The 22,127-nt window shown below is 38.3% G+C and overlaps 3 protein-coding genes across 6 annotated transcripts; 2 read left to right on the top strand and 1 right to left on the bottom strand.

Annotated features, from left to right (window-relative positions):
* Positions 1 to 1,930: 1,930 nt before the first annotated feature.
* Positions 1,931 to 5,162, bottom strand: BNAC05G08920D (heavy metal-associated isoprenylated plant protein 19). Of its 3 annotated transcripts, none has more exons than XM_013838351.3 (5): positions 4,617 to 4,893; positions 4,426 to 4,507; positions 4,003 to 4,321; positions 3,636 to 3,748; positions 1,931 to 2,114 (listed from the first exon to the last, which is right to left on the bottom strand). In XM_013838351.3, exons 1-3 carry the CDS (start codon positions 4,647 to 4,649, stop codon positions 4,092 to 4,094), a joined length of 345 nt encoding a protein of 114 aa, XP_013693805.1. In that variant the 5' UTR covers positions 4,650 to 4,893; the 3' UTR covers positions 1,931 to 2,114; positions 3,636 to 3,748; positions 4,003 to 4,091. The 3 variants fall into 3 exon arrangements, with proteins under 3 accessions (XP_013693805.1, XP_048613961.1, XP_013693804.1); XM_048758004.1 differs by lacking the exon at positions 1,931 to 2,114 and adding an exon at positions 4,906 to 5,162 and having other exon boundaries at positions 3,473 to 3,748; positions 4,617 to 4,827; XM_013838350.3 differs by lacking the exon at positions 1,931 to 2,114 and having other exon boundaries at positions 3,473 to 3,748; positions 4,617 to 4,919.
* A 10,533-nt stretch (positions 5,163 to 15,695) lies between these two features.
* LOC106398373 (transcription factor HRS1) lies at positions 15,696 to 17,751 on the top strand. 2 transcript variants are annotated; one of them, XM_048758003.1, is made up of 5 exons: positions 15,696 to 15,955; positions 16,069 to 16,352; positions 16,437 to 16,623; positions 16,775 to 16,848; positions 16,959 to 17,751. In XM_048758003.1, exons 1-5 carry the CDS (start codon positions 15,841 to 15,843, stop codon positions 17,316 to 17,318), a joined length of 1,020 nt encoding a protein of 339 aa, XP_048613960.1. In that variant the 5' UTR covers positions 15,696 to 15,840; the 3' UTR covers positions 17,319 to 17,751. The 2 variants fall into 2 exon arrangements, with proteins under 2 accessions (XP_048613960.1, XP_013694396.3); XM_013838942.3 differs by having other exon boundaries at positions 16,772 to 16,848; positions 16,959 to 17,747.
* A 2,413-nt stretch (positions 17,752 to 20,164) lies between these two features.
* On the top strand, positions 20,165 to 20,641 carry LOC106398372. The gene has a single exon (XM_013838941.1). It carries the CDS (start codon positions 20,165 to 20,167, stop codon positions 20,639 to 20,641), a length of 477 nt encoding a protein of 158 aa, XP_013694395.1.
* Positions 20,642 to 22,127: the final 1,486 nt, after the last annotated feature.

Here is a 22,127-nt window from a genome sequence, read left to right as displayed (position 1 = left end):
GTAACTCCTTGATCACATGGAAGTCGAAGAAACATGATGTGGTTAGCCGGAGTAGTACAGAGGCTGAATATCGCAGCATGGCGCATGCTACTTGTGAGTTACTCTGGCTGCAACAGCTTCTCACGAGTCTTAACATCAAAGTTTCGACGAATACGAAGCTCTTCTGTAACAATAAGTCTGCAATGCATATCGCCACCAATCCGGTCTTCCATGAACAAATGAAGCACGTGGAGATAGATTGCCACACCGTTCGTGATCAGGTAAAGAAAGGCTTCATCACACTGATGCACGTCCCTAGTGCTGATCAGCATGATGATATCATGAAGAAGCCTCTTCACTCTAGACCATTTCATTCTATTCTCAACAGAATGTCTATCTCTAGTCTCTTCCTTCCACCTGAAGCTTCAGTTTCAGAGACTTGACCGGGACATATTGTATAATATCGGTTTAAGTTAGATAACCAATACGGTTTAGTTTCCTTTTGCTTAAACCGTGTATATATATACACTTGATTGTAACAAACTTTGGTTAATCAATTCAATCAATTCAATCAATTCTTTCATTCAATACCAAGCGAACCATCGCATCTGAATTTTGTATTACCAAGTGATCCATGGAAAAACCGAATGAACCACACGTTCGAAAATATCGGATATGGATACACATAACGTGAGGAAAATGTTACAGTATAAATTAAAAAGTTGATGTGGGAATCTGTCACTCATTATTAGCAAAGAATGTACTATTTCACTTGGAACTCGCTCTACTACTTTCTAGGATCTCAAAACCATCCTTGGTTTCACGACTTCTCTCTTTCAGTTCTTCTAATCTATTAAATATATTTATGCTATAGTATATATTATCTGAGTGAACATTTACTCTCCTCAGAATTCACAAACCAAAAGAAAAAGGTGAGAGTACGCTCTGATACAAAAGAAAGGCAATAGACATGGAGAAACGTGGCGTTAACTGTAGATGCGAAAGCTTCTGTCTCTCTCCACTTTCATCATCTGAGTTCTGAACCAACTTACTGAGATAGTGATAGTCTCAGTGATGATGATATTATTAAAGTTCCCATATTAAATTTTAAATAAATCTGTCCTGCCAAAAGATACCCTAATCTATTCTCACACTTTTTACTTTAGTTTTTTTTTTTGAGCAAAGTGGGGAAGTTTACTTATTTTTGCTTGCTAATGGAACTGGAATGTAAAGTTGGACGAAAAGTATACATTCTGCTTTGCTTCATTGCTACAATTAATGCTAAATGCATGTGGTATAAGTTTTTTTTTCTCTTTGAAAGAGGTTACCCCTGTGTTTGAATCTTATTAACGTAACTAACGAGTATATTAATTTTCTCTGATGTATTGTGAAAACATGATTTTGTAAAAAAAAAAGAAATCAAGTGTTTTGATCTTTGTTATTTAATTTTTATATCTATTTGGGATTTATGTAAATTAGGGTTTCAATATTTTCTGAATAGTAACAGACTTTTAAAAATTCATATACTTCTATAGTAAGAGTTTTAGTGTTTTTATTTCATTAATATTCAGCGAGTCTATTCGAGTTTCGCTGTTAAAACCAGTTATTTCATGGCTGAAAAAAAAGTAAGATGATCTCTTGTACATGTCGATCTGAAACATTTGACCAGCCTTCGTATTGACAGAAAATGACATTGGTTTTAAGGTTTGTGCTATAAATTAAACTATTGGATTAATTGCAACCATTTTCTATAGACAATATACTTGTTTTCTCTACTGCTACATCAGTATAATTAGATCAACATAATTGTCGACTGTAACTGTTTAAACGGAATCTTCTAACCTCGCTAAATAGTCCACGAGACTTTAAACCGGGGTACGTACTTTCTATTTTGATTAGACATATCGAAGAAAAACCTTAAAACAATGTCGTAGAGAGAGAAAAAAAGAAGTTAGCAAAGAATCACACAAACATATATTATATGAAATCTTGGTCTGAACAAAGTCTTTTCATATTTTTGGTTGATTGAAGCAGTTAGATTCCGAAACTTTAAAGAATCCGAAGCAGAAGAACACAAAATAGTACGGCTGAAACTAAACTGTAGCTCCCTCATCTCCTGTGCATCTCCCCCTGCTCTGTCACATTTATTAACTAGTTTAAACTCTCTTTTTTTTTTGTATCAATGAAAATCCGTGGACTTGATGAACACATGAAAGTTATTTTTCAATGTTTCTTTTTCATTCGTGATGTTATAATTTTATTTACCCATTTTTCATCTTACAACTCTTCTTTCCTATTCCCAAAATTTTCTTACCCTTTTCACCTTTTTGGTCTAAAAGTCTATTTTACGTGGCATAAGAAAACATGAGCGTCTAAATGTAGAGTGTGTAGTGTAATTTAATTTGATGCTCGATTGATAAAATAAATTGCAAATCTGGTGACGTCCTAAAATTTTTAAAGAGTGTACTTGACAAAATAGTCTACTTAGGCCTGGGCAAAATAACCGGAACCGAAGAACCGAACCGGAACCGAACCGAAATACCCGAAACCGGAACCAGACTAATACCCTCAAATACCCGAACGGTTCCTATATTTTTATATCCGAAATAACCGAACCGAACCGGAACCGAACCGAGAACCGAACGGATACCCGAATATATAAAAATATTAATTATATACACATATAACATCACTAAATATATATTTTTAATTTAAAATTCTATTAAAAGTATCTGAAAATAGTTGAGGATAACTAAATTATTATAAAGTATCCAAACTACCCGAAAGTATCCGAAACTATCCAGATAGTTTTATCCGAAATATCCAAAGTAATCTGAAATATCCAAATTTTTTATCTAAATCATCCTAATTATTTGATATTTACCCTAAATAACCGAAATTTTATCCAAATTATCCGAACTACCCGAACTATCCGAACCCGAACCGGATCCAAATGAGAACCGAACTTTTCCGGATATTTTCCGGTTCCTACATTTACTATCCGAACCGAACCGAACCCGAAACTATCCGAACCGGACCGAACCGAAAATAGGTAAAGTACTAAATGGATCCTCTAGCCCCTATCCGAACTACCCAAAACCCGAAATACCCGAACCGAACCGAACCGATACCTGAAATGCCCAGGCCTAAGTCTACTATTGTGAAAGGCTTAAATATGGTCGTCCAACATATGGCCCTATTGGGCTTGAAAATGGTAAGCAATCACAAAAAGGCAAAAAAACGGCGTGGTTTTACAATGTGATTGCATGTGGTTTGATGTGAACCTTTAAGATATATCTTAAAACCATCTCCACTGGTTAGAACCCAATGATTAGTTTAATTGTAAATTTTGTAATTTGCGAAGTTTAGAACCCTTTGTAATGTAATTAAATTTTTCATGGTCCAATGGCAGAACCTTTTTTAAGTTCTTAATAATTAAGATTTTTGATAATTTACTTCTTGCCTTCCTAATTATTATTGATAAGAGTTTATGTTTGAAATCAATGCTATGCATGCCAGTTGTCACTAATTGGGTCCATCAAATTAGAACATTGATGATGATGAATGGTGTAGTAGTGATGGTGAAAACCCAAGAAGGAATCAAAACAGAGGGAAAGGCTCAAATGCTTTGTAGCTAAAAGGGTAATACAACCAACCTCCCATAGCAAATATGCCGGCATTGTTAATCAAAACATGCAAAGGTCCTAAACGAGCGTGCACCAGCAAATCTCGCAACATAATCCAGTGAAAGAAGATCAAGTTCCATTGCCTTTACAAAAAAGAACACAGGGGATCTTAATCAGATACGTAGATGTAACAAACCAATACTCTTGTCTAATAACTAGTACACAAGATCCCATACAGTTTGAAGTTTCTACTATGCAAAACGACTGATCACTTATATATGATAATAAACATTATTGACTATTTCCAGTCTCAAAAGTAGACATTATTAGCTACAAACTATAATTTATTCATCATTACCAGAGGAGAGAATTCATATAGGAGATGATAAGAGTGTACCTCGACATTAAGTGGGAGACCTTTGCCAGACCACTAGTTCTGCCATTGCTGAATCAGCTCATGAGCTGCCTTTGTGTTCCTCACAGCCATCACAACATGTACACCAGCCTCCGCAAGCTGCCTGCGAACAAAGAAGCAAAGGCATCGGCCTTGCATGAATTGGACGGCTTTTGACTTAACCGGTTTGTGACATCCTTCGCTACAATCTTCACTCTCTTGCCTGTCTTCTTCTTGAGTTTCTTCAACAACTTCTTAGGATCAAGCCTTCCCGTGACCACAACCTTGTGACTATTCATATCCGTCGTAAATGTTTCAACTCCTATTCATCGATCATCCAAACGTTTTTTTTACTAATAGATCGTCCAAAAGTTGGAGACGTATGGATATATTGTGAAATCTATCTTAAACTGTGAAAGTGATTACCTTTGAATTTAGAGATAACTCTGGCGATTTTTCTCTCGCATTCGTTGCAATGCATCGATACGTTGAACTCGACATTCATATACTACATGAAAATTAAAAAAAAAAAAACAGAATGAAGTATCTCGTGAGAGAATTCAATTGAAAGCAGAGGACTGAAAAAAACGATGGTAGATTTAAGTTTATGAACTTACTCTGACATTATCCTTTTTCTTCTCTTTCGTCATTGGTTAATGGAAGAAGTTCAGACAATAATTTGTTTCATCATCAAAACCAAATTTTAATTCCAACTAGATTCACAAGCTTCAAATCAATACAAAAAACTCAAAGAATTGGAATCTTCACCTTGATTTCATGGGCGGATTTGGAGGAAGAGAACAACAACTAGGAACTAGGACTAGATTTCTGAGAAAGAAAAAAAAAGCATCAAGGAAGAGAGAGACGACCAATACCGAAAGGTCACATATGGGGGGGGGGGTTTACCAATTCCAAAAGCCATATAATAGCAGGGGTTCTCCTGTTTTATCTTTTTTTTATTTATTTTTTTAGGTTTTTTTTTAGAACTTTCTCTAAAAGCCTCTGCTGGAGGTGTTCTAACTCCCCGGAATCTCTGAAGGGACAATTAAAAGCAAATAGGGATTTACACCGATACGATGTGCCAACTCATTTCATAATTTCCTATCTAATCAAAGACAAATTGACTTTATAATCACCGAATTCAAGCTTATTGGCACGATAATTATATCATTAAATATAACAGCTAGATCGTTAGTAATGTCTTCTTCTTTTTTATGTATGAAAATATCATCTAAACAGTATTATAAGAGAAATTAAAAGTATGTACGAATCAAAACTACTGTTGATTGTGAAAGGCATTGGCGTATCATTATCTTGGAAATTTGGAATGAAGCATGAGGATTTTTGCTAATACAGTCCAACACGTTATGTTTTTTTTTTCATGTTTCACTTGGCAATAATAAAGATCCAACTAATCAATATTTACCGGTCAAGAGTCAAAAATGTTATACGTACATCTACGGAAACGAATAAATAGATATATAGAACGAATTGAACAAAGTCAATAATTTTTATAGAATATATGTGAATCCAAATGGATAACGGGATTTTATTTTTGTATGAAATAATAGAGAGGGAAAAAACTTAAATGTGGTTATCTTCTTGTACAGCTTTTTTTTCCTTCTCCCATGATTTGGCTTCTTTATGAAGAGACATTTGGCTTTTGAGTTTGAAGTCAAATATATTGGTCAGTACAAGTTTATTGATCATCCTTTAACAAAACCTAGATCTCATCATATATTGACAATTTTGTACAACTATAGCAAGCTCATGCATGCCACTTTTCTTTCCGGGTTTATCTAAGTATTTAGTACTTACTACAAGCCAGCATTTTTATTCCAAATTCCTAATAACAAATAATTTGTTATATGATTATTGCCAGAGAAAATTACTATAACACGAACGCTGATAGTCAAAGTTTAGGAATGAATAAAAGGAATTTAAAAAAGGAATGTAAATAAATGAAATAATGAAAATTATGGAATACAAAAATAGAATTTAATTTCATCTCATTCCATTTTATTCACGATTTTTAATCATAAATGTGTTGGATATTTAAGTGAATCTTTGCAACTATTAAAGTGAAGGATTGCAATTGTTTAGATGAAAAAAATGCATCTGTTTGTGATTGTAACTACTAGTGATAAACCGATGTAACATTTGGTGATAAACCATTGCAACCGTTAATGATTAAAACCTTTGGTAAAGAACCAATATGACTTTTGGTTAACCATTGCAATTGTTGGATTTAATAGTTGTAACTCTTGGACCATTACAACTCTTGGTGCTAACCATTGCAACTGTTGGTGTTAACCATTGCAACCTTTAGTACTCTATATAAGGAGTTGTAGGCAATGGAAAAATAACAACTTCATAACTTGAATCACAAGAAAATCAGAAACTAATAGTTAGTAGGAAAGAGAGAGAGAAAAAGATTCATTGTTCAAAGATCATCAAAAACTTTGAAGAAACATAGATAAACACTAAAGCTCTATTTGTTTCTCTTGTATCTTAGTCTAGAACAAGAGTGAGACTTTGATTGTCTTATCCTACAGAGAGATTTCGTGTAACCCAAGGTTTGGAATAGGATCGAAATACTCATTAAGAAAAGCACGGTGATTCAATCATTATCCAAGTATATAATTCCCAATTTTATGGGTTACAACCCCTAATTAACCAACAAAATGTGTTATCTATGTTTCCACTTTTCATATCATTCCATTTTATTCTACGAATTACTAAATCCAGTTCCACCCGGAAACTGTAGATGCAAAGATCAGATGGACTTTCTGATACAGACGCAAGTACAACAGCGAATGGAGCAGAGTCTGCAACAGAGAAGTGTACATGCGGATGAACAAGTCAAGATGAAGATTGCTACTTGAAGGATGGATTGCGGATCAAGGCTAAGTTGATACGAAGATATCTTGGGGAGCAAGCTTGAAGAGATTCACCTTGGAGAAGGGAGATCTCACGATGGAAGTTTTCTAAAAGACTTTAGAGAGGTTTTAGGGAACTTGCCATATTTGGGTATATAGAGAATATTGGGTAGATAAGCGTGGATAGCCGACTTGGCTATATTGTATATATAGTCATACTCGACCTGTGGATTAGGGTTGTCGAGAGAATTGTATTCTTACCATAAGAGTGGAGTTCGCTAAGCTTGTAAGCGAGCGAATAACACTAAGAGCTAGGGGGTAGAGGTTCTAGAGATCTTGTATTCGATCTTAGGACGTGTGAGGCTAAGGGAGCAAGTCAAGAAGGGTCTTGATCTTGTTCGAGTTCTGTTTAAAGAGATACTTGTAAGTTTTGATGAAGTAGTAGGGATGTTTAGAGCACATGAAATGGAGATTGACAGAGGAAAGAAAGGAAAGGGAGTTGCACTGGTATTACAAGATTCAGATGACAAAGAAGATGACGATGATCCAGTAAGTATGCTTGTAGAGCCGAATCAGGTCAGAGAAGAGGAAGTACATCACAACGTGCTGCAGAAAGTGAGAAACGAACATCTGAGTCAGAAAAGAATGATCATAAAGCGGAGGTTCAGTGTCATGAGTGCAAGGGGTATGAACATTATAAAACTGATTGTCCAACTGTTCGGAGGAGAGAAATCAAGTGCTACAAGTGAAAAGGAATTGGACACACTCAACTGGAATGCGTCAATGATCAGAAGAGGAGACGTGAGAAATCTATGATCGAGATTGATGTGATAGACTCAGAAGAAGACAGTGATGAAGATGAGCTGACTAACTTCGTAGCATTCATTGGCATCACATAATTTGTGGAAGGAGAAACTGATACTGATGATGATCAATCAAGTGCATATGATGATGATAGAATGAGCTATCAAGAACTGTGTCCGACGGTAGATTGGTTAGGAGAATCTATGTCTCAAAAAGGAGAAAAGCTGGCTGGAAGACACGGTGATAAATCTCAGGAAATAACATGATGATGAAAGAAAAAAGGAGGCAAACACCTCAGATCTGAAAAAGGAGAATGTACGACTTGCTGTTCATATTGAATTACTAGAGAAACAAGTGAAAAACGAGAAGGCTCGATCATCAGACTTAAATGTCAAGCTGGAACATCATTACAAGACTGTCAGAATGCTCACTGGGTCAAATGAACTTGATAAAATCTTGAGTCTGAGAAGACAGGATCAGACTTCTCGAGGTCTAGGATACACTGGGGATGGAAAGGGTGATACAGAACCCATCAAATTTGTGCCAAGCTCCAACTCTAAAGGGAGAACAACAACTGAAGGTACTACCTCAAAGATTGGTGCTGAGAAAGTTAAGAATCTCCAGAAGGTGGGACGATCAAAGATTTAGCAGGAGAGAGGATGTTACTACTGTGGAAAACCGGGTCACATCAAGAAGAAATGCTATCACTTTTGGGAAAAAGTAAATCAGTTGCTGAGACAAGGAAAGTACTGGTGGAATGGCTCTCGAAATCAAGTCTGGATCAGGAAATCTGATTTAGGACGTACAACAGTGAAATCAACTAACCAATCTAATCACGGAGGTCCAAGATGCAGCATGGCACTTGTATCAGAAGCAGTGGCATTGATATCCAAAGATGAAAATCCATGGTACTTCGACAGTGGTTGCTCTCGTCATATGACAGGAACACACAAGAATCCTAGAGAGATAAAGCCATTGAAAGGAGGTAGAGTCACATTTGGCGATGGAAGCCAAGGAGCGATCAAAGGCAAAGGAATGACTGTTAAAACCAAACCACCTCTGAAGGATGTGTTCTTAGTCAAGGGATTAAAATCAACCCTAATCAGCATCAATCAATTGTGTGATGAAGGGTTGATAGTTCACTTCACAAGGAGAGAATGCAAAGCTGTGAATGAGGAAAACAGAGTCATGCTCCATGGAGTACGATCTGCTAACAACTGCTATGTATGGCAGAGTGTACAACAGTGCTTTGTTGCACATGATGAAACAAGTCTGTGGTATCAAAGAATTGGTCACATGAACATGAGGCATATGACCAACATCATCAGAAAAGGGGCAGTCAGAGGCATTCCTCAGCTGGAGGAAACATAGAAGACTGTATGCGGACCGTGCAATCAAGGAAAGCAAGTCAAAGTTCAACACAAGATGATTCAAGATATTCAGTCAAACGATATGCTTGAAATGGTACACATGGATGTCATGGGTCCTATGCAGACAGAGAGCATAGCAGGGAAGAGGTATGTTCTAGCTCTGGTTGATGACTACTCAAGGTTTACATGAGTCAGATTCACTCGTGAAAAGTCTGATACACTGGAAAGCTTCAAGATCTGGGCTCTTCAAGTTACAAATGGGAAGAGACGACTGAAGTAGATTCGCAGTGATCATGGGGGAGAATTCCAGAATGAAGCCATGAGTAATTTCTGTGGACGGCACAAAATAGTTCAACAATTTGCTGCACCTAGAACTCCTCAACAAAATGGAGTAGTAGAAAGGAAGAATCGCACGCTTCAGGAGATGACGCGAGCTATGATGCGTGGTAACAATGTGAAGCAGAGGTTTTGGGCAGAGGCTATTAGCACCGCATGCTACATCATAAATCGTGTCTATGTTCAAAAGAGGAACTATAAAAACTCCGTATGAACTATGGAAAGGAAAAACACCAAACCTCAGTTACTTTCATGTTTTTGGGTGTAAGTGCTACATCCTCAACAACAAAGAGCATCTTGGCAAGTTTGATGCAAGAAGCGACGAAGGCATGTTCCTAGGATACTCAGAAAACAACACAGCCTTCAGAGTCTACAACTTGAGGTCCCTGATGATCATGGAATCAGTAAATGTTGTGTTCGATGATGTCACAACAGTGGAATGAGAAAATGATGAGGAACAGAAGAAACCTACGCCAGCGGATGCAACAAAGGACCCATCAACTGAATCAACGAATGACACAACAACTTCCTCAGAATTGACACAGGAGACAATCACTCTAAACATTCACAAAATCACTCATCTAATGATGTCATTGGGAACGTGAATGAAGGGAGAAGAACAAGAGGTGTGAAGATCAACTTCAGAGAAATGGTGCAGTCAGCATGCTTTGTCTCAAATATTGGACCAAAAGATCACACCAAAGCACTTTCGGATGAGTTCTGGATTCAAGCCATGCAGGAGGAAATAGAACAGTTCATCAGAAATGATGTATGGGAGTTAGTGAAGAAGCCTTCTAATGGTCACATAGTTGGGACTAAGTGGATCTTCAAGAACAAGATTGGTGAGAATGGAATAGTGGTCAGGAACAAAGCAAGATTAGTGGCTCAGGGGTATTCGCAAATCGAGGGAGTTGATTTTGAAGAAACCTTCGCTCCAGTGGCTAGATTGGAGTCTATCAGACTGTTCATTGGAATGTCATGCATCATGAACTTCGCAGTGTACCAAATGGATGTTAAGAGTGCATTTCTGAAGGGGATACTGTCTGAAGAAGTATATGTGCATCAGCCAAAGGGTTTTGAAGACGCAACTAATCCTGAGTAGATGTACAAACTCAACAAAGCTCTATACGGGTTGAAGCAAGCACCTCGAGCATGGTATGAAAGGTTGATAAACTTTCTGGTTGACAAAGGTTACATCAGAGGAAGTGTTGATAAAACACTATTTGTGCTGAAGAAGAAAACATGAATGCTGGTGGTTCAGATCTATGTTGACGACATCATTTTTGGAGGAACATCTAAACAATTTGTAGATGGTTTCACTCGAGACATGACCAAGGAGTTTGAGATGAGCATGGTGGGAGAGTTGAAATATTTCCTCGGGCTACAAATACAGCAGACAGAAGAAGGTGTTTTCATCTCGCAAAGTACCTATGCAAAGGCACTATTGAAGAGATTTCAACTAGATCATTGCAAGGAGGCAAAAACTCCAAAGAGCTCGACAAACAAGAGTTGCAAAGATGAGGAAGGTAAACCAGTGGACACGAAGCTGTACAGAGGAATGATCGGGAGCTTACTATACCTCACGGCTAGTCGACCAGATCTAAGTCTGAGCGTGGGGATATGTGCTAGGTATCAGGCAAAACCAAAGAAGTCTCATCTGGAGGCAACTAAGAGAATCATTCGATATGTCAAAGGTACGCCTAACCTTGAGATCTACTACTCAAAGGGATCGAATGGAAATCTTGCTGGATACGCCGATGCAGATTGGGCAGGAAGTGTAGACGACCGGAAGAGTACCAGTGGAGGATGTTTCTTTCTCGGAAACAACATGATTGCATGGTTAAGCAAGAAGCAGAACTCTGTATCATTGTCTACCGCAGAAGCAGAATACATTACGATGGGGAGTTGCTGCACACAGCTGATGTGGATGAAGCAAATGTCTACTGACTATGGCATGGATACTGGATCATTTCTGGTCTACTGTGACAACAAGAGTGCAATCGAGATAGCAAAGAATCCGGTGCAACACTCAAGGACCAAGCACATTGACATTCGACATCACTTCATCAGGGAACTAGTCGATGAACAACAGGTAGTGATTGAACACTTTGTCACATAATTACAACTAGCTGATCATTTCACTAAACCTTTAGATCTTAACCGTTTTGTTACTCTTCGAAACTCCATTGGGGTTTGTGAGATGTAACAAGTTTGTGTAAGTGTACAGGGGATGACGGAAGAGCTGATACATAGGCACCAATCCAGATTTTGTCTTACATCAGAAGCAAGTAGTGGAAAAGAGCTGCCAAATATGCCGTCATGATCTCAAAAAGTACAGGTTTCACATCGAGAGAGCAATCAAGAAACAAGGGGAAGAAGATGTCATGTGTCTCCCAGCATCCAAAAGGGAGCACAAGAAAACTCTTAGAAAAGAAAAGAGAAAAAGAAAAAGAAAAGACAAGAAAAAAAAAGAAGTATCAACCCCCAGCTCTCTCATGACATATAAATGTTAAAAACTGAGTCAGGACATGATAAATGCATATTTGTCCGAAAACTAGACATGAAATAAGTCTGATGATCAGATGAGGATCTAATATAGCAGAAGGGTGCATCTGTAGCAGAAGCTATGCCAGCCTCTGGATCACTCGACGAACAGTTGTCAAACAGGAAAAGGTAAAACAAAAATCTTGTGTACTTAAAAATTAAAAAGAAAATTAACCTGTATGACACATGTTCTATCATTGCTTGCGTGTTTAATGTACTAAATATTTTTTTTTGTCTAAGTGGTTGTGTCAGCAAAAATCATTGAGTAAATGTTACCAGTCTATGTCATCTAGTGTCACAGTGGAATAGTGAAGATTCGGTCCGATCAAGTCATAAGTGGGCAATACGTGTCGACATCAGAAAAAAAGGGAAAGAGAGATTGTGTGAGCCTAAATGGAAGATTTCGAACTTTTGAAATTTGAAAAACTTCCATTTTGGAGAGTGTGAGATATGGCGAATATCTAGGAGATCATGGAGGTAATGGACCAAAAATGAAATGATTACCCATTGATAAACCGTAGACGCCAACTTATCTCTCTAACAATTCTTTTTGCTCTCAAAGCTCAAAAGTCCCAAAAGAAAGAAATCTCTCTCTCTCTCAAGAAATCATGTCGATGAACAAGAACCCTTCCACCGCCGGAAAATATTCAAACCCACCACCTTTGAATCTCGTAGACTACTCTGATGATGAGGAGCAAACGACGCCACAGCAGAGCAAGACGTCTCAACCATTGTCCGAAGATCTTCATACCGCAGCCGAACAACTGAATCCTGAGTCAGATGTCGAGTCAGAACCAGTGGGATCAACAAGGAAGAAGAAGAACATGAAGGAGGGAAGAAGTAAACAATCCTCTGAAGCGATTCCAAAAGGAGCTGATGCAACCAAGGCTTGCAAAGAAAATCGAATTAAAGCGATTGAAGTCTCTTCAGGAGAATCTAAGGAAGAAGATGACTCGGAGAACACTGACTCAAGCGAAGTTGAGGAAGTTGATGCTGAACACGTGGAACCATCAATCAGTGTTAAGGAGAAAGAAAAAAAGAGGAAAGCTCCATCATCAGCAACGCAGAGCAATCCTCTGAGAAAATCGACCAGGAAAACCTCTGCCTCAGGAATCAAATCTCAAGCGAAGGCCAAAACAACTTCAGGTGCAGAACGTCTCGCAGAGCAAATGTATGCAAGTTTTGCCTCTAGAGAGATTATTCCAGAACGTTCTGTGGATCTAAGCTCAGAAGACACGTGGGGATATCTGAGTATAATCAAGAAAGGGCAACTGGAGAAGACTGTCACAGGCCTAAGAGGTTACATTCCTGAGATCGTGAAGGAATTCTATGCAGCCTTGCCTGGGGAGATGACCAGAGGATCAGAAGTCATAGTGACAGTACGACGGCAAAAGTATGAATTTTCTCCGGCCATGATTGATCAATACTTCGATGTTTCACCACTTTAAGGAGAGGAGCTAGAAGTATAGGAAACCATGGATGAAGTTAATAATGACGAGATTGCTGACTTCTTGACCGAGGGGATACGAGAGATGAAGAACCTCACGTCAAGCTCTTTGTCTCCATGTAAAGCTGCACTTCTAGTTCTTGCAGCATACAACTGGGTACCTTCGTCTAACAAAAATGCCGTGTCCATTGATCGTGTAAAACTCGTTTATAAGATGTTTCATGGAGTCCGTGTTGACATAGGAGTGATGGTCTACAATCAAGTTCTTAACCTCGGAGTCATTCAAAAAGAGGGAGAAAAGAAGGACACGAGGTGGTTGATATTTCCACGTACCATCTATGGTGTGCTTCAGATGCAGCACATGGTGCATAGAATACCAAGAGAGAAACTTGTGCCTGTGATTCCATACAAGAAGGATCCTCTTATGGGAGAAGAATATCTCAAGAATCAAAAGGAAGAACGAGAGGCTGAAAAGAAAGCTCAGAGGCAGACTAAGAAGAAAGGGAAATCTGCATCAACATCAACTGCAGCACCTCCTTCTGGACCACCTCCAAGCACTCCTCGATCTGAGAGGACTGCTCCTTCTGGGTATGTGCCACCGAGACAGTCTCCGCGAGCTGCTGGAAAGTTCCAGATCATTCACCTCGGATCAGTTGCATTTCCAGGACAACCGATAGATGCTGAAGAGGCAAAGCTGGCTCTGGATACGACCTCCAAAGCAATTCAACAGCTTGCAACTGCGATGCAGACTCTGACTAGCGTCGTGGGACAGATTGCAAGCATGTTGTTTCCAAGTAAGACTTCTATCTGGTTATTTATTTACTCCGATCTTTATGAATTTTAACTATGTATGCTCTCAAGCAGGGGGAGAAGAAGAGACAGACGATCCGCAGCAGCAAGATGATCAGGGGAACTAGATTATGGGGGAGAAATTTTTTCTTTTTCTCGGTTTTTTAATTATGGGGGAGTGAGAGATAAAACAATGTTGCTGGTTTTTGTGTTTTGGTTTTATGTTTATCTTTAACTCTTGAACTCGCATGTTTTGAACCTTAATTTCAATTTCAATGCACGTATTATTCAAGATATATATGTTCGAATGTGTGTGGCTGTTTGAGCGGATCTGTGCAGGTACTTGAGAGACATCCAAAGCTAAAAGGGGGAGATTGTAGATGCAAAGATCAGATGGACGTTCTGATACAGACGCAAGTACAGCAGCAAATGGAGCTGAGTCTGCAACAGAGAAGTGTACGTGCGGATGAACAAGTCAAGATGAAGATTGCTACTTGAAGGATGGATTGCGTATCAAGCCTAAGTTGATACGAAGATATCTTGGGGAGCAAGCTTGAAGAGATTCACCGTAGAGAAGGGAGATCTCACGATGGAAGTTTTCTAAAAGACTTTGGAGAGGTTTTAGGGAACTTGCCATATTTGGGTAGATAGGGAATATTGGGTAGATAGGCGTGGATATCCGACTTGGCTGTATTGTATATATAGTCATACTCGACCTGTGGATTAGGGTTGTCGAGAGAATTGTATTCTTAGCATAAGAGTGGAGTTCGCTAAGCTTGTAACCGAGCGAATAACACTAAGAGCTAAGGGGTAGAGGTTCTAGAGATCTTGTATTCGATCTTAAAATATGACGTGTAAGGCTAGGGGAGCAAGTCAAGAAGGGTCTTGATCTTGTTCGAGTTCTGTTTAAAAAGATACTTGTAAGTTTGCTTTAAAAGAATACTAGTAATAACACATATCTTTGTAGAGATATTCTCTGATGTACTCTGTGTTTTACTATGTGAGTTAGTTCTTGTATTTACAGAAACTTACAGAAACTTTGCGAGACTCCGACTGTATCCATTACAAAATTGTAATGATGATAAACTGATTCTTTTTTTGTTCAAAATGATAAAATTGAACATGATTTGTAGCATGAATAATCCACTATAGCTTTCTTCATACTTTATAGAATACATCAGTAATTTTTTTTTATAAAAATACAACTGTAATATAAAACTATACTTAATTTACTCATTTATATTTGACTTTTATCTTCTTAAATTCAATTTTAAATAAAATCCCGAAGAATAAAGATTCAATACTTTCTTAAAATGTGCTTTGTTTTACAGCATTTTATTCTAAAAACTCGGAATCACAGTACCGAGTATTCACCATCCCCTATCTACTACTATACCATAACAAAACAAATAACCATATTAGTTGTGTCTTTTATAAACGTAATATTTAAGCACATTAAGGCGTATAAAATATAAAAACATGAACCGCAAGACTCGTCATGTAATGCGACATGCCGACTATGTTTTTTATTCTATCAAGATAGTGATCCTTGAGAGGCTTTATAGAGCCATATATACACATGTATTGATCCTTCTCTAAACAGAATAAGTCTTAAATTAGAGGTGAATTATTAATTTATCCCTAAAGCACCATTATTAAGAAGATAAGCAATATGGACTACAACCAGGAGAGATGTGGTCAATACATCGAAGCTCTTGAAGAAGAACGTCGCAAGATTCTTGTCTTTCAACGTGAACTTCCTCTTTGCTTAGACCTCGTAACCCAAGGTGCGTATAAAATGCAAGATTGCGAGTTATGTTTTCCTTTTCCTGAATAAAACGAATAAGAAAATACAATATATATGAAATACTAGTATTTTTATTTTCTTTTGTCTGTTAAGCGATCGAGAGGTGTAAGAAGGAGATAACGGAGACGGCCACAGATAATGTGTACGGGCAATCAGAGTGCTCCGAGCAAACAACCGGACAATGTACGCCTGTCTTGGAACAATTTCTTACCATTAAAGACTCATCGACCTTTAATGAAGAAGAGGTAGAAGAAGAATTCGAGGATGAACAGGGAAATCACGACCCCGAAAATGATTCTGAGGACAAGATCATGAAGTCTGATTGGCTTAAGTCTGTTCAGCTCTGGAACCAACCAGACCCGCTTCTTCCAAAAGAGGTAATTATATTAGAGAACCCATATATCGTAACTCAAGACAAAATCTCACGACGACAATCTAAATATTTTCATTTTGCATTTCAGGAACAGTCGCAACAGATGATGGAGACGGTGGTGAAGAGAGATGAAAGTATGAGAGAAGATGCAAATGCAATGGCTAACAGTGGCGAACGAAGGAGGAGAGAGACGGAGAGAAAGCAGAGAAGGTGTTGGTCGTCGCAGTTGCATAGACGCTTCTTGAACGCTCTCCAACACTTAGGTGGACCTCATGGTTAGTTTTAATAATATTCCTATACGAGCTATTTAATTTTCTAAAGATTTGACAAATACTTTAGTATTTCTCAAAATAGACAAATACTTTAGTATTTAGGGTTCGTCAAATTTTTAGTTAGGATATTTATTTTGGCTCCATTTTTCAGTAGCTACGCCAAAGCAAATAAGGGAGTTAATGAAGGTTGATGGATTAACAAATGATGAAGTTAAAAGCCATTTACAGGTAACGCATGCATTTCTTTTCTTTCCACGATTTGAATTATAAATTTAGGGCAGTAAGAACTCTATCTCTAGACAAAACTGATGTTATTTTTTAAATTGGATATATAACAGAAATATAGACTGCATACAAGAAGACCAAGCCAAACAGTCCCTAACAACGGGAACTCTCAAAAGCAACATTTCGTAGTCGTCGGGGGTTTATGGGTACCACAATCTGACTACTCTTCGGGAAAGACCACCGGAAGAGCCACCACTAGCGGCACTACCACGACGACCACCACAACCACCACCAACGGGATCTATGGAGCAATGGCCGCACCACCACCGCCACAGTGGCCGAGCCACTTCAATTTTACGCCGTCTATTATTGTGGAAGAAGGATCGGGAAGCCATAGCGAAGAGGTGGTAGTCCGATGTAGCTCGCCGGCGATGTCTTCTTCTACTCGCAATTATCATGTCACTAAAAATTAATTCGTTTTTACGTACCCTCTCTAATGTATTGATTCATTTTTATTGTACTGTTATTGTATCCCATGTTAGAAAATTTAATACCGTGACGAAAAGAGTGTATAGACTGTAGAGTTTTGCACCGAAAACAATAGTATTAATACTCATGATACATGCCATTTTTAATTTGCACATTATCGTTGTTCTATTCGTTTTTCTTTTATTCCAATTTTGTTGACTTGTATACAATGGCGGACCCAGCATTTTTTATTAGGTGTGTCAAATAAACTAAGTGTTGATTAAAATTAAGAATATAAACAAAAATCTCAAGTAAGAGTCCATATAAAGGTTTGAACCTAAGATTAAGGGGTGCCACACTTAAATAGCCAGGGTAACATATTGCACCACAGCTTGCATATTTAGTTTTTATAATTTAACCTGTGTCAGTTGACATTTCACCATGTGGGTCCGCCTCTGTTTGTATACGTGAAATAAGAAAATATGGGAAACAAATTTTGGGGATTTGTTCTGTTCATATTACAATGTCAGTCATATTGACAGCTATCAGACGACAGATTATCAAACCGTTTAAATTCTTCCATCATATGATAGATCATCTAGAGTATGCTGAAACAGTTAGTGAAGTTTGGAAATGTGGTCAGATTATGGGTACAGATCAATTCAAGTTGATTCGATCGCTAAAGTTGTTAGAGAGACCTCTGCATAGTCTTAACAAACGACACTTTAGTGGTATCTCCCAAAGAGTTAAGGTTCAAAAATAAAAGGTGGATGAGCTTCAGAGACGTTTGCTTACCTCGCCTGATGGGTCTACAGTCCGAAAAGAGCACCCTGAACGCGATAAGTTGAATATTCTTCTCAAGGCTGCGGAGAAATATTATAAACAGAGATCAAGAGTTAGATGGGCTAATCTTGGAGACCGCAACACCCCATTTTATCATAGAATGGTATCTCATCACGCTTCAAATAATCATATACACTTTCTGAAGGATGGCAATGAAAATTTTCTCTACGGAGTAGAGGATATAAAAGCACATGCTGCTGATTACTTCCAAGGGATTCTTGGTTCTACTGACCTTCATTTCTCTTCGGCCACGACTAATGAGCTGAGAAATATGCTCCCTTTCCGGTGCTCCGAACTTCAGCAGAACTACTTGAAACGTGAGGTAACTGCAGCTGAAATAAAAGAAACTTTATTCTCTATGCCACTGAACAAGAGCCCGGGACCGGATGGCTACTCAGTTGAGTTTATTCGAGCGTCTTGGGAGACAGTGGGCGAGGACATCATCATAGTTGTTCGAGAGTTTTTCAGGAATAGTCGACTGCTCAAGGACATGAACACTACATCAATAGTTTTAATTCCAAAGAAGCCTCAAGCATGCGCGCTTGGTGACTACAGACCCATCAGCTGTTGTAACATTGTTTACAAGCTTATCTCAAAAATCATTGTGAACCGTCTCAAGCCTATTCTCACCAAATGTGTTAGTCCAAATCAAGCGGCCTTCTTGAAAGGTCGTAGCTTGGGGGAGAATGTTCTATTAGCAACCGAGCTCATCAAGGATTACAATACGTCTTCTTGCCTTACGAGTGATATGCTTAAAATAGACATTCAGAAAGCTTTTGACACTGTCTGCTGGGACTTTGTGATTAAATTTCTTGAAGCGCAACAAGTCCCGCCTATGTTTATCTCTTGGATCACTGAATGTATCTCCTCAGCCAGATTTTCTGGTGCTATTAATGGTGAACTAGCAGGATTTTTTGAGGGTAAGAAGGGTCTCCGGCAGGGTGATTCTATTTCTCCTTATTTGTTCATTATGTTGATGAAAGTACTATCTCTTCTGTTGAACAAGGCCGAGGCCGATGGTGCCTTTAAGTTACATCCGCTCTGTACTGCTCCTAAGCTCACTCCCTTATTCTTTGCGGATGATTTCTTGGTTTTCTCTGATGGTTCTCGTGCTTCAACGTCGGGTGTCAAGGATGTAATGCGCCAATTCAAGGACTGGTTCGGGTTAGACACAAATGAGTCAAAATCTGAGATCTTCTATGGAAGTTACTTTGATATTCAATTTTCTGTTCTAAGTGATCTTTCGGGTTTCAAGCGTGGAGAGTTTCCAACAAGATATTTAGGATTGCCTTTAAGCCCCAAAAGGATCTCAGCAGCTACCTTGCAACCATTATTGGATCATATTACTGCTAAACTTCACTCTTGGACAGTAAAATTTCTTTCATTTGCTGGTAAAGTTCAGATGATTTCCTCAGTTATATACGGCATGGTGAACTTCTGGAGCTCTGTTTTTGTGCTACCAAAATGGTTTTATGCAAAAGTGGATTCTCTTTGTTCTGGTTTCCTATGGAAGAATAACACTTCCTCAGCGGTTAGAGCAAGAATTTCTTGGTCAGATATTTGTAAACCAAAAACAGAGGGAGGTTTGGGAATTAGGAAACTTGAGGACTTTGAGATGGTTTTCAAATTGAAGAGAATCTAGCTTTTCTTCTCTGCTTCAGGGTCTCTATGGGTTCCTTGGCTGAAAAGCAACAGATTTGGGGGAAGAAGCATTTGGCTTATTAACGATTCGCCGAGGTTTTCAAAGAATGTTCGAAGCATGCTTGACTTGAGGCAGGAGCTTCAGCTCTATCTCCGCTGCAGCGTCACAGATGGGAATACAGCTTTGTTTTGGTATGATTATTGGACTGAGCTGGGTCCTTTACACCTTCTCTTCGGGAGCTCAGGGCATGCGTCTCTTAGGATTCCTATAAATGCTACTGTCTAGCAAGCTGTTCGAGATGGACACTGGAACTTACCCCCTGCACGTTCTGAATATGCTGAGACGCTACAAGTAATACTATCTACAATGACTGTCCCATGTGACGCTAATGGCAGTGATGTATACCTGTGGAGAAACCGCTCGGGTGGTTTCAGTGCTTCTTTCTCCTCTTTTGTAACTTGGGAGAGGCTGCGCATTCCTAACTCGCAGGTTCATTGGCACTCAGTGGTTTGGTTCAAAGAGGAGATACCTCGTTCCTCTTACATTGCTTGGACTGCTGTTCTAAAAAGACTTCCAACTCGAGACATGATGATTTCTTGGGGAATAACTCTTCCACCAGGTTGTGTTCTATCATCTGATGCTGATGAATCTCATTCTCATCTGTTCTTTGAGTGTTCGTTTGCTACTGTCGCTTGGAATCGTTTTTGTGGCAGGTTCTTGGCGTTTCCTCCTACCTATGTTGCCGCAGTGGCTGATCTTTGCCGGCAGCTGCAGGGACCTCATGCTTCTCGGGCTGTAGCAGTGCTGAAGCTTTTTAATCAAGTTATTATCTACAACCTATGACGTGAAAGGAATGCCCGCATTTTCAGAGATGCTTGGATGACTCAAGAGGCGTTCTTCAAGGTGGTGGATCGTTGTACGCGGGATAGGTTGCTCTCGCTTCCATCAGTGACTGCAGCCTCGCCCTCCCTTCTCGAGTTGTACTTTTGGTTTGTTTCCCCTTATAGTTAATGCTACCCTTTCTAAACTGATCTCTCTTTTACTCTCTCATTTGCTCCATTTTGTAATAAGTTGTGTCAATCACAACATTGTAAAACTCAGAAAATTGTTATAAATCTTAACATTTAGACCCAAAAAAAAAATGTTAGTCATATTGGGTTCAACTTAGAACAAATTTCCAGTATGGCGTTATCTATTATCATTGTTTATCTATTATCATTGTGCTTAATGATCATGTTTTTGTTAGTAAAAAATATTGGGACTACTCTCTTTTGTTAGCACGAAATTAACTATCACAGCAAAGTAATATAGACGAATATATGCTTATATCAGGTAACTGATTTTTTTGTAGATTTATGTATGATTAACGTATGTATACAGCTAGTATATGAACATGACGGCAGAGTCGAGACTCGAGCAAAGGGATCTTCTTAAAAGTAAATACTTTTTTTGTCGACCATATATATTTATAAGATGCACAAAACCACATGACAACAAAGTTGATTTTATTATGATAACAATAAGACCCGGTAGAGGATTGAGGGAACGAATATGCTCGAATCCGAATGCATAACTTACTGCACTTATAGTTCTATATATACCATTGTCATATTTTCAATATTTAAATCTTATTTTATGTTGCCTGAATATTATTACAAATATGCACGTTAGCTACTATATATGCCCTTGTCGTAGAGTATATTCCCGCTGTAGAAGTCTTTTATTCATTAAATAGACATGGTTGGTCAGTTGATATATTTGCCTATTTGGGCAGTATCTCTCAGAATCTTGAATTAATCTATAGATTGTTTAAATAATTTTTATTAGTCGTACCGGTGTTACAATTAAGTTTGCCTTTTTGTGGTGGCTCCAGGTGCCATGTGGCCTTTTTTAAAACTCTATATCAGATAATCGGTGTGAAAAGTATAAAAAGTATAAGATATCGGCTGTGGCTGTATTGTACCGCAACTTATTACGTTAAAATATGCGACTGTATTGTAGTTATAAAATATCACTTCAGAACATCTTTATCCAGAGATACAGAAAGAGTTCTTAGCGTGTGGATACCACGTAGAACCCACTTTTTTTTTAAGAAACCGGTTACCAAAACTATCAAATATTAGTTGGTCCTCAAGGATTGCTTACACTATTCACAGGCTCCACTGACACGTGGCGGTCCGTGATTATTGTTTTTAATTTTTTTTTCTAAATTCAAAAAAGAAAAAAAAAACAAAATTAAGAAACCTTCTCGGATAATGATGCTCTTAGAAATTTTGTTATTACTATAACGCTGGAGCATTGCCAATCACTATTGAAAACAAAGGAAAAT

The sequence above is a fragment of the Brassica napus genome, chromosome C5 (genome assembly GCF_020379485.1).
Source record: "Brassica napus cultivar Da-Ae chromosome C5, Da-Ae, whole genome shotgun sequence".
NCBI classification, from domain to species: Eukaryota; Viridiplantae; Streptophyta; class Magnoliopsida; order Brassicales; family Brassicaceae; genus Brassica; species Brassica napus.
Note: the sequence above shows the minus strand (reverse complement) of the source record. Positions and strands in the feature narration are given on the sequence as shown.

Excerpts from the sequence above, each read along its gene's own strand:
- BNAC05G08920D (XM_048758004.1), bottom strand. The coding sequence starts at position 4,649 with ATGACGAAAGAGAAGAAAAAGGATAATGTCAGA. Across the intron at positions 4,508-4,616 it reads AGAAAAAGGATAATGTCAGA|TATATGAATGTCGAGTTCAA; the intron begins GTAAGTTCATAA and ends ATTTTCATGTAG. Across the intron at positions 4,322-4,425 it reads AGTTATCTCTAAATTCAAAG|GAGTTGAAACATTTACGACG; the intron begins GTAATCACTTTC and ends ATCGATGAATAG.
- LOC106398373 (XM_013838942.3), top strand. The coding sequence starts at position 15,841 with ATGGACTACAACCAGGAGAGATGTGGTCAATACATCGAAGCTCTTGAA. Across the intron at positions 16,624-16,771 it reads ACACTTAGGTGGACCTCATG|TAGCTACGCCAAAGCAAATA; the intron begins GTTAGTTTTAAT and ends TCCATTTTTCAG. Across the intron at positions 16,849-16,958 it reads AAGTTAAAAGCCATTTACAG|AAATATAGACTGCATACAAG; the intron begins GTAACGCATGCA and ends GATATATAACAG.
- LOC106398372 (XM_013838941.1), top strand. The coding sequence starts at position 20,165 with ATGACTGTCCCATGTGACGCTAATGGCAGTGATGTATACCTGTGGAGA.